The sequence below is a fragment of the Medicago truncatula genome, chromosome 5 (assembly GCF_003473485.1).
Source record: "Medicago truncatula cultivar Jemalong A17 chromosome 5, MtrunA17r5.0-ANR, whole genome shotgun sequence".
NCBI lineage: Eukaryota > Viridiplantae > Streptophyta > Magnoliopsida > Fabales > Fabaceae > Medicago > Medicago truncatula.
The window spans coordinates 5118262-5130208 of NC_053046.1; the positions used below are offsets into that span (position 1 = coordinate 5118262).

Here is an 11947-nt window from a genome sequence, read left to right on the forward strand (position 1 = left end):
TAATATAAGAGAGAGAGAGAGAGAGAGAGGATATATTGAATATTGATTGAGAGATTCTAGACTAAGAAGGACACAATTAGAAAAACATTGGCCTATTACACTGGCATTTCCAATTTATCCATTTATTTAGTCATAAAGTAACATCTTTTTTCTTTCCATACACCTTTTTCTAAACCAAATTTCTCTCTCTTTCTCCAGGTTATTTCTCTCTGCCCCTCCTCCCACTTTTCTTTATATATATATATAAACACATCATTATTATCATTATCATTATCATCAACTCATAATAAAGGTTGGCTTTTCTTGAAAACTCATACCAACAAACATGGGAAGAGCTCCTTGCTGTGACAAAGCCAATGTCAAAAAAGGTCCATGGTCACCTGAAGAAGATGCTAAACTCAAGTCTTACATAGAACAAAATGGTACTGGTGGAAATTGGATTGCTCTACCTCAGAAGATAGGTATGTTACATGGAATAATTCATCAATCATTTCAAATAATTTTTCTTCTATTTTCTCCACACATAATGATTAATTATTTAATTAATACAAATATATATTAAGAACACAAAATTCTTTATATTGAAATTTTAACTTTTTATTTATTTATTTATTTATTTATTTATTTTTGTGGATGTGTGTGATCTAGGACTTAAGAGATGTGGGAAAAGCTGTCGTCTTAGATGGTTAAATTATCTTAGACCAAATATTAAACATGGTGGTTTCTCCGAAGAAGAAGACGACATTATTTGCAGCCTCTATGTTAGTATCGGAAGCAGGTAATCAATTTATTTAATTTTTGTTATAGACAAGTATTAGTAATTAATAGTTATTTTAGTTTCTTGATTTTGAACCCTAAACTTAATAATTAATTAGAAAAAGTTCTAATTTTGTTTAATTTCAGCTTATCAACCGAGCTATCTACTTGGAAATAATCAAATTCGTTATTGTTTACGTACCATAGCTTTGTAGACTCCAATTGATCGCTTATAATTTCTTTGAATATATGTATATGTAGGTGGTCTATCATAGCAGCACAATTACCAGGACGAACGGATAATGATATAAAGAACTACTGGAACACTAGGCTGAAGAAGAAGCTCCTTGGGAAACAAAGGAAGGAGCAACAAGCTCGCCGAGTTAGCAACATGAAACAAGAGATGAAAAGAGAAACAAATCAGAATTTGATGATGGCGGCTTTGGGTGTCAATAGTATGAGTTCAGCACCATATTGGCCTGCAGAGTATTCTGTTCATCCTATGCCAGTTTCAAATTCATCCATAATTGATTATGATACGAACAATCAAACATCCTTCACAAGTTTAATGAACATTCCAAACCCTTTTTCCATGGTGAGTAATACAATTACAAACAATGGTGGAAATTGCCAACCATCACATATATTTCAAGGGTTTGAAAATTTTCCAAGGGATTTAAGTGAGCTTGTATGTGTGAACCAACAGCAAATAATGGATAGAACAATTGATGGTTTTTATGACATGAGCAATGGTGGTAGCACAATCACAACAACTTCAACAGAAAGCACTAGTTGGGGAGATATGAACTCTTTGGTTTACTCACCTTTGGTTTCTGATTATGAAGGTTGTTGCCAACAAGGATCAATTCCACAAGATGCTATTGCTTTTGAGGAGTCTAGGTATTTTGCAATGCAAATGCAATAAAGGTTTTGTGTATATGGGGGGTGTAAATTTAAAAATGCTATAGAAGTTTTGTGTTAGTCAAACAAAACCCTAATGAGTTCACTTTCTTTCACATATATTTGTTAGTTTTGTGTTATCATTTTTCATTCCATTGTTTTGAACTTTCGTTTGCTTGATTATTGATTGATATATATATATATATATATATACATATTATATATATTGAGCACAATACTCTTTTGTTTTTGACCTGTGTTACCTATACACTCTTACATATATGGAAGCTATGGAAAAAAGAATCTTAATAATAGTGTGAAATAGTGTAATAAACACTAGAATTTCTAAACATGTCAGTTCTCACCTTAGCATCAAATTAATACTATCAATAGCCATTACAAAAATAAAACTATTTCATAATTTTGTGAACCAACCAAGCAATGGATTTTTGTTTTGAGGGAACCAAGGATATGATGTTATCTCAATTCTCAAGAATTTAATTATAATGACAATGATTTTGTACTTGAAAAGCCGTGTTAAAAATCAGTTTCTCACTGAAATACATGATTGAGTATCTTTTGCAAAGTTGTTCTGAAACACAAAGCAAAAGGCTGTTGAAAGTTTGAAAGGTGCTTTAAGTCTTGGCCTTGACTTCTTAGCTTTATAGTACCAAAGGTATCAAAATATGGCTGCATTGTTTTATACTTTTCTTAATACTTATGTGAGTCCAAATAGAAACAATAGAGCATTTAAGTCTCATTTTCTGTCAACTCGGATATGCCTCATATAGAATCAAGCTGATAACAACAATACATTATACATATTCCATACTTTGCAACTTGAAATATGCATATAAATAGTACGAAATGCCCCTTTTTCTTTATACATATATAGAAACTGAAAATAAAGAGTTTCTTTGTCAAATGTTATTATGGCATTAGTTTTGGAGGGGATGCATCATTTTTCCACTCTTATTTTTTTTGGGTACCTGGAACTTGTATATATTATAAACATATACAACTACTTTGAACAAATTTAATTTTGATATATAACGTCAATGTAAATGCTTTTTCACTTCAAGTTAATCATAAATTGTCGATTTTTTTTTATAATCTATCGACTTTAACTTTTTATTTGCTACTTAATTTAATCTTAAGGAATTAAAAGTTACACATAATACTATTTGATTGATGACTTGTAATTTTGTTACACAACTTTCAAAATTGAAGAGTGATAACTAGCCACTGTCAATGGTGGGATACAATGTTCTTGTTTTTTTTTTTTCTAGCAACAAACGATTTGACATTTTTTTTATGATTGCTCGAGAGGCAAATCAGCAGGCATTAAATTAATTAGGTGGACAATATACCCAAACAAAAATGGACTTAAATATATAACGGAGTCAACATTGGGGTCACGTGATAACCAACATTGTTGAGTCGTGGAACTTTGTGTTTAAAGGAACTCGCAACCTCCCTACTTACATAGCTCTTGCCTAATCAACTTACTGTAGGTTGGGGTTTCTGTTTGCAGAAAGGGCACATAATGCGTTTGTAATGGTAGGCTCTTGTGATCCATTCACTAAACATTGCATGCACGCGCTTAAGGAAGAAGTGGGTAAATCCAACATTCATCAAGTCGATCAGTTTGACCGAGAGGGGTTTACTTTCTCTGTCTCTGAAACAATCAACTATAGAGACAAAAGGCCAATGAGAACTTTTAAGGTAGACCTACAGGCATGGTGGTGTGATTGTGGGAAATTTCAAGTTTTACATATGCCTTGTTCACATGTCATAGCCACGTATTCTACCTTTCACCATGACTATAGAGTCCTTATCCCATAGGTGTTAAAAAAAGAGAGTGTATACGCCATCTACAACACAATGTTCGAAGTAGTCCACGACAAGAGTTATTGACCCCATATGAAGGTCCAAGCTTTTGCCAATCCAGCCTTGCGATGACTGAAAAAAGATCAACCCAACATTACTCGCATTCAAAATGAAATGGACGTCGTGGAAAGGAAACGAGAAAATATGACCTGTGTCGGAAGACCAGTCATAATGGAGAGGTAATCAGTTATCAACAATTATGTGAGAAAATTGTATTGAGTTCAATGAGTATTGAGTTCCTCCCAAAGACCTTTTAACCCAATTTGTTTTACCTTGATTCAAGTTTTTGATAACATAACATAGATTAGAGATTTGAATCTGACCGGCATTGGCAAATTTTTCTTTTAAGATCAATCCAACATCAAGAGCATTCTCGGAGAAAACAATTGTTTTGGCAATTCGTTCATTAACTAATTTATATCATAATTAAGAAATATATGAAGAAAAAAAATTGAGCAAAAATATATGTAATGTTAAAAAAGTATGTAAATTTAATAATTTAATCAATTATTATTACTTTTATTATTTATTTGTCAGTTACATTATTCTTTTATTTAACCAACTTAAAAGTTATATCCATATTATAAAAAATCATTATGGTAACTTCAAATTGCAATTTTTTTTTTTTAAGAATTCAAATTACATTGTTTATTGACCAATTTAAAATTTCATTATTTATATGATGAAGCACTTAATTATTGCAAGCTTTATCGATAGGTCAAAGCAGGCCAACACTATATTTGAATGATTAACGTTTCGGAGCTAGCTAGCTCACAAGGAGTTGTTGCAGCTTGCAAGTTGTAAGTTCAATCAAATTACCAAATATTTAATCTTGACTTTCTTCCACAATTCATTTGGCATGAAAAGTTTCTTGAGGATTTTTTTATTGTTTAATTATTATTGTTACTTTTGTCACATAATCTAAGAAGTGATTTGATATTGATAGTTGATTTGTCAATATTAGAAACATCAGGTCCAGCAGTTGATCAAACTTTCAATCGATTGTGAAAATATATATATATATATATATATTTGAGAAACAAAAATTCTATTTATGAAAGTCAATTATTATCTGTCTTGATATTACTCTATCTATTTGTTGTATTTTTTTATTTTTTTTTTAAGAGAACAAATGGTAAATTATTTTTACAAACCTCTTTTTTGAAGTACAACATGTGCTAAAAAGGATAAAAAAAAATGCCAACAATATAAGAAAGCATTTTTTTTTTTTTAAGGAATATAAGAAACCATGCTAAAAAGCATAAACACTGAAAATAAAATTACATAATGAATAAACCCATACAAAAGGAGCGGGTTCATCATCAATAATGAAAATCCACAAGAGAATTAGGCTTGCGAGTCTTCAACATATATCCACTTCGCTGAAGATAGTATATTCTAATAAAACTATTAAAGATATATTAATCATCATTATGAGAACAAATTGAATTAAAATTCCGACAAAGTTACTTCGCCGAAGAATAAAGTTTCCTTCTCCCATCACACGAAGCATAAACATAAAGGACATGCTTAAAACTGATTATATAATTTATTTATACACTTTATTTAAAAGGTATAAAATGATTAAATAGCTCAATTATTTTGAAACGAAGGAATATTACACATTAGAAGAAATCCTCACATGATATTGGAACACTCAATTTTTTGTAGAAGTTGAATTTGTACCCATTGGATTGACTTTGATTCGGTTCACTTGTTGTGAACATACAATGTCTTAGTTGACAACTTCATATTTTACGCACTCCTAAAAAACAGCTAGATGACAAATGAGTTGAGAAAATGAAACGGCTACATCTATTGAACTTTCTTTTCGGTCATTTTTTTTTTTTTTGAGAAGAATAGTATTATAGAAATACTCAGATAATATGAAAATCATTTAGTGTAACCTTAGTTTTTTTTTTTAAATATCATTTTTTTTTATCATTTATCTAATAGTATTTGTTAACTAATTAAATTATCCAATCCTCACGTTCATAGACAAAGCTTATAAAAAAAGTAGGATTAATTAAGTTTTTAGTCCCTATAAATATTTACAGTTTTGTTTTTAGTCCCTACAAAATAAAATCACATTTTTTAGTCTCTGTGACATTTTCCTTAAGCATTTTAGGGACCAAAATTGTTGATGAAATTTTTTTATAGGGACTAAAAACATTAACGGAAAATTTTGTAGGAACTAAAAAGTGTGATTTATTTATATAAGGACTAAAAACAAAACTGCAGTAATTTATAGGAACCAAAAACTTAATTAAAAAAAAAAAGTATAACATGACTATATTTAAATTTGTCATTTTAAATGGGTGGACTCAAATTGCAGAATTGAGTAATAAAGACAACGAATGTTCTTGATCTGATAATTCAATTTTCATTTGCAAGTGGTAAAAAAACCATTTATGTCAAGTTTACAAGCAACACATTATTTATTTTATATATTCCTATAGAGTGAAATGATGTCAAAAAATATGGTAAGAAACTCTTGGCCACCGGTGCTTTGTTTCTATCTATAATTCAGATTCAGAAATGGATGGTGGTATGGTAGAAAGTGCATGGAATCACCAAGTATCATTATAGTTGATTTTGTAAATATTTTAATGCAAGGTTCAATAAAGTTGCTTGGAACAAACTCAGCATAATAATCCCTTGACAAGTGCATACATTTAGAAACAGGTTCAGTGCATAACAACAAAGATTTTAGAATTTTTTTTTCCCTCGTCTGCTTGAAATTAAGATATACTCCATCCTTTCCTTTTTAAGTTTCTCTTTTGGAGAATTTTTTTGTTTCTATTTAACTGCCACTTTCAAAGTTCAATGCATCATTAAATATTGTTTTACCAATATTATCCTTTGTTATTTATTACTGAGAGAAAAATATATGAAATGAGATGTTAAATTAATAAGGTTATTATAGTAAAAGTATAACTTATTGCATCAAAAGTAGAAACAATTATTGATTGTATTAATTTGTATAAAATATTAAAAAATGACAATTAAAAAGGAACGGAGTAATATTAATTAAATTTAGAGGGTACATTATGTCAATACCGTGATGATAATATAAAGGATTAAAATAAACACAAAGCAAACCTTGATTGAAGCCTTCATTCAAGTCTTCTTAGGCTAAGACAAAAGCTCCCCGACGACTCTCCTTGCAAGGATTGCACCTTTTTATGCAACACGCAGTGACATTACAAAAATTAATGGATATTGTTATGCCTCTAATGATTTGTTTATTTAATGAAAATGACACTCACTATCATGAGAATTTACATGTATATACGTGTTTATTTTAATATATTCATTTCATCATTAAAGTTAGCAATTTTGTCCCGTAAGAAAAATAATTTAGAAGTTTTATATTAAAAAAGAAAAAACATTACCCAGTCCCAGACGTGACTCATGTCTGTTCCAATTGTTTTGATTGAGAATACTATTTTTGACATATTTTATATCGCATATTGTCATGTTCGTTTAATTAGCATATACTACATGAAATATATAATTGTTTGGTTAAAAATCTTATATTATTAGTTTATAGAAGAAAAAAAATACTTGAAGGTTGAAGCTGCTTTCAAGCTTATAGCATGTGAATTTTATCTCTCTATTTTATCCTTATGATTTAAATTAGCTATTACCTTTGATGAATGGTGGGTAATTTACCCACCAACCAATGAAAATGACCAATTTATTGGTAGGGTCAAGATAGTTCATGATACCACTTAAAAATATGAATGTTTATTGGTTGAGGTAAATTATCCACCATTCTTTCATGGGTACGTAGTTATCAATTAATTGGTTTCTCTATCCTTGTTAAATCAAAACAAAAATTCTTGAATTTACACTTAATTTGAATCTATTTTGAGTTCTACAATAGTACATTCCATAAAATTTAAATTAAACTTTAAATTTTACGAAATATATTTTAAATTAAGTTTTATTGTAGCTCTCTATTTTGTTTTTTTTTCTTACTTTTCACTACCATTTAAATGTTTTTTTTATGCAAACATTTCAAAATAAATCCAATACTCCATAAACACCAAAACAAAATAAAATACCGTAGAAGTATAGAACAATAGCATATACAAAGTAGACTGAAATTTTAACACCTGAAAAATAGAAACTGAAATTTTAGCACTTAAGAATAATGACACCAAAAAATTAAAAGTATATCAATACGTAATTAATTAAATTTTAAACTTTTGGATGAAAAATTCTCCAATGTTACTTATAACAACAATAATACATGATACAAAATTAGTGTTAGAGTTTTTAAAGGAATCATAGATACAAGAACTGATCATTTGTATGCTAGAAGTACACCATTCCTCTTTTTATATGATATAAGTATCTCTAACAAGTTCATTATAATGATAGAATATCAATGTTAAACTGTTGTTAAAAGTGTACCTTCAAATGTGAATTTTAGCACACTTGATAATTTATATCAATAATTTTATCACACTTATGATAAGAAATTACCTCATTGAAATTGATGAGACACACATTAATTTTGACGGTTGATATATCAGCTATGCTGGCACCCCCAAAAACATCGTATGTCAAATGTAGCTATTGATAGAAAAAAGAACAAAAAAAATATGAGTGGGCAACATGATCCTAAATGCGTCTCACATCTAGTTCAGGATCATAATGTGTCTTGCATGATCTTTGCATTATCAAATTCAATTATGCAATCCTTTCAAACAATTCAAGAAAGTTGACATCACTATATTGATATAATTTATTTTTTTAGAACCTTTGAAAGACAAGATTAAGATTATAATTTCTCTAGTAGGCTAATTTTCAATTAAAATAAAATTTGTTTTATTATGAAAATTATTTCAATTTTTTGGATAATAAATATCACCAATATTTTTAATATTATTGAGCCACATTATTAGGAACAAAGGGACCAAAAAAATATCACTAATTTCTTCGATAATAATTTTTTTTCCCCATTATTAAGATTAACCAAATTTTTTTATAGGGAAAGTGTATATAGAATTCTTTGTGCTATACGGGGGTATATATAGCGAATCACGCAAAAAGGACAAAAAAACATTCACAGACTTCAGCCCAGCCCTTTATCTTGTCAATGTTTGGGGCCTTCCTTAAACATTGCTATTAATTACCGCAATAAGTCAAATATTTATATACACACCCCCTTCATAAAACAAATTTGGGCCCCTTACTGGCATGTGCCGTAGGCCATCGCACCCCTGGCCTATGCCTAGGGCCAGCCCTGGTATCGACACAATTTTCAACTTTGACATAAGAGTCTTTCAAAAGGTCACTTGAGCCTTAAAGAGCATCCAAGTTTCGTCAAAAAATCTGCACGATAGTTAGTCTCTCTAGATACATGTTTAAAGAAATGTTATGAAGGCTTCTTTTAAACCAAAAACCAAAAATATTTATCAACAAAGAAGTGTATACATAACATCTAAATAATCGGTCTCACAAATAACCTACTATATAAATTTGTTGATGCCAAAATCAAACTATGATAGACATCAAATAACTTACCAAAAAGCACATCTCTCTACCTCTCATTAGAAGAGGAAAATACTCTCATTTAAGAAAGGAAAATAAAATTAATAAGTGGATAAACGGAGAATCTAATATTTAAACAACAACCACTAATATGTACTTCCTCCGGTCTTAAATATAATTTTTTTATATTTGAGACACGAGGGTATGTTTACATTCATTTAACTGTCCCTGAAAAATTCAAATTCTTGGTTTCGTTAGCTTATCATAATGTTGTCCCCACTTTAGCCTTGCTTAATCACAGGAACATTGTTAGCTCGCCAACTTGCTCAAGATTCGGTGACCATGAGGAATCCTTATTTCATTTCTTGCGTGACCGTAAGTTTTCTAAGGTTATATGGCAGAAAATTGGATTTTCATCCCATCATTTCTTCTCCTCTAATTCAATGGCTGCTTGGTTAAAAGAGGGCGCTTACTCTTCTCGATCAACACTTTTTCTTGCTGGCTTGTGGTGGATTTGGAGACAACGTAACCTTATGTGTCTCAACAATGAAGCTTTGTCACTAATCCGTCTCAGCTGCAATATTTATAGTTTGTCTCAAACAATCCGCTCCTCCTTTCTCAATTCGGCAACCGTCCCTTACTCTTCAAGACTTACTCGATAGAATTTTAACAATCATCAGCGCACCATCTTGAACGTAGATGGCAGCTGCAACGGTGACCCCATCCGCACGGGATTTGGAGGATTTCTCTGCAAATATTCAGACATCTTCATAGCTGGTTTTTCGGGCTTCATTAACCACTCTCATGACATCCTGTTTGCTGAACTTTCAGCTCTCAATCAAGGACTTAAATTGGTAATCAACCTAAATTTTGAGAAATTAGCTTGCTATTCAGATTCTCTCCTCACCGTCAATCTCATCAAGGATGATTTCAATCATTATCATGTTTATGTTGTTCTCATCTAGAACATCAAAGACCTCATGAGTTCAAGAAATTTCACTCTTCAGCATTCACTCAGAGAAGGCAATCAGTGTGCAGATTACATGGCTAAGCTTAGAGTCTCGAATGATGTCGATTTGGTTATTCACTCTTCCCCCGCAGAGGGGTTGCTCCCTCTGCTTCGAACGGATGAACTAGGATCGCTTTTTATTAGGCGCTAGTTTTGTTTTCTTTCGTTGTTTTTGTTTGTTTTTGTTCTTTGATTAGCATTGTAATAAAAAAACCTTCCTTATTTAATTGGTATATTTATCATGGCCCATGATATGCATGCATTACATCTATTTAATTTACTCCTTTCGAGAAGAAAAAAAACTATTTAATTTACTCTTATAAGTTTATAATATACACAAAATACCTTTTCTTTTTTCTCTTTCACATCCCACGCTGCTACACTCTTTATCATAAATTGTAACTTACAGGATTAAAAAGTGGGGGACAGTAAATTGTAAAAATGTAGAGTAGGTTAAATAGACGTGAAAGTAGGGACAAAAACACTTCGTAAGTACAGATTCAGGATTTCTTTTTCCAGTTCAATTGTGTATTTTCCTACATAAGCAAGGGTTTATTTGTTCTTTTTTTTGGTGTAAACAGGGTATCCTCCGCGCGCAACTGCGGAGACTAATCCCTCGAGCATTGTGGGACCCAAATGGGCGGCAGGCTCTCCCTAAGAGTTTTAACACTGCTGCATGCCCAAGGCTGAATTCAACTTTACCATATTATCCAAATTTTGGGGAGTTTGAGTAAAAAAAACATATTGGGCTTTGTCATCAGTTATGAGTCATACACGTCCATGAAAATTGCTTTTTTTGACATAAAAAACTTCATAAAAGACACAAGTAAAATACTTAAATACCTCCGGTGGTAGTTAACTGCCGTTGAGGAACCCGTCGGCAGTTAACTACCGTTGGTCCAAACGGTAGTTAACTACCGCTGCCTATTCCATGTTTACAATCATCCACTGCTGCTACCCACCACCCCTCTTTCATAAGTGTTATTCAATTCTTGGTGGTCAAAATGAAATTGAGCATCTCTTATGCTACGTCTCGTAATTCTATGGCTAGTTTTCTCACAATTTCTATTATAAATTTTTATTATAAAGTTTAATCAATTCTTTTTCATTACCATTACCGTTAGTTCTCTCAAATTTTTTTTTTACCATCACCGTTAGTAAAACATAGGCCCTTTATTTGCTGTAGATCTAGATGATGAGATAGATCCGTTCTACTTTGGCATATCCACTTCTTAAATTGGATCCAAAATTTTTCTCGTAGCCAACGCATGGTGTGTGCAACAAAGATGCAGAGGTGTTAAAAAACATAGGCAAAACGTTGGATGTTGTTGGAGTTGAGGCGAGTTCATTTTTGTCACCATTGATAGATGTAATGGAAGGTGAGAAGCAAAGAAGAAAAACAAGAGATAAATAACTGAAAATATCAATTGAAGAGAAACACGCAAGATAAATGTAATGGGTGTGTATGCCTCAAACTTTGTAAAATTTTGATGAAATAAGTGGTAGTTAACTATCGTTTGGGCCAGCGGTAGTTAACTATTGTCGGGGTCGCAGTTAACTACTGCTGGAGGTAAAAACGTCATTTACTTGTGTCAATAAGAAGGAATCAATGTCAGAAAAGCAATTTTCCACGTCCATTTATAAATTGGGCCAATCTTTATTTTTAGTAAGCATCCTCAATCGTTTATTTTGGTAAATTCTTTTTCCACCCTACCAATTTTTCAAGTGTCTTATGAATTTCAAATTTAGTACCACTATATCCCACAAAGGGATTTCAACGAAAATCAAGATAGATTAGTGTTCTGTATCTATTTATTTATTTCTTTTTTTAACAAAAAATATTGGTGTTTGACGGAAAACATTGGTGGGCGGCATGTTGTTCTTTGT

General features: G+C 31.2%; 1 protein-coding gene across 1 annotated transcript; it reads left to right on the forward strand.

The window, feature by feature from the left end:
- Nucleotides 1-1799, forward strand: LOC11419694 (transcription factor RAX3). Its single transcript, XM_003611485.4, has 3 exons — nucleotides 1-461; nucleotides 649-778; nucleotides 1018-1799. The coding sequence occupies exons 1-3, from the start codon at nucleotides 326-328 to the stop codon at nucleotides 1679-1681; spliced, it is 930 nt and encodes a 309-aa protein (XP_003611533.1). The 5' UTR covers nucleotides 1-325; the 3' UTR covers nucleotides 1682-1799.
- Nucleotides 1800-11947: the final 10148 nt, after the last annotated feature.

What these genes read in the sequence shown, in the direction of transcription:
- LOC11419694 (XM_003611485.4), top strand. Translation starts at nt 326, where the DNA reads ATGGGAAGAGCTCCTTGCTGTGACAAAGCCAATGTCAAAAAAGGTCCA. An exon ending in TGCTCTACCTCAGAAGATAG is followed by an intron (nt 462 to 648) that starts GTATGTTACATG and finishes TGTGTGATCTAG; the next exon opens with GACTTAAGAGATGTGGGAAA. An exon ending in TATGTTAGTATCGGAAGCAG is followed by an intron (nt 779 to 1,017) that starts GTAATCAATTTA and finishes ATGTATATGTAG; the next exon opens with GTGGTCTATCATAGCAGCAC.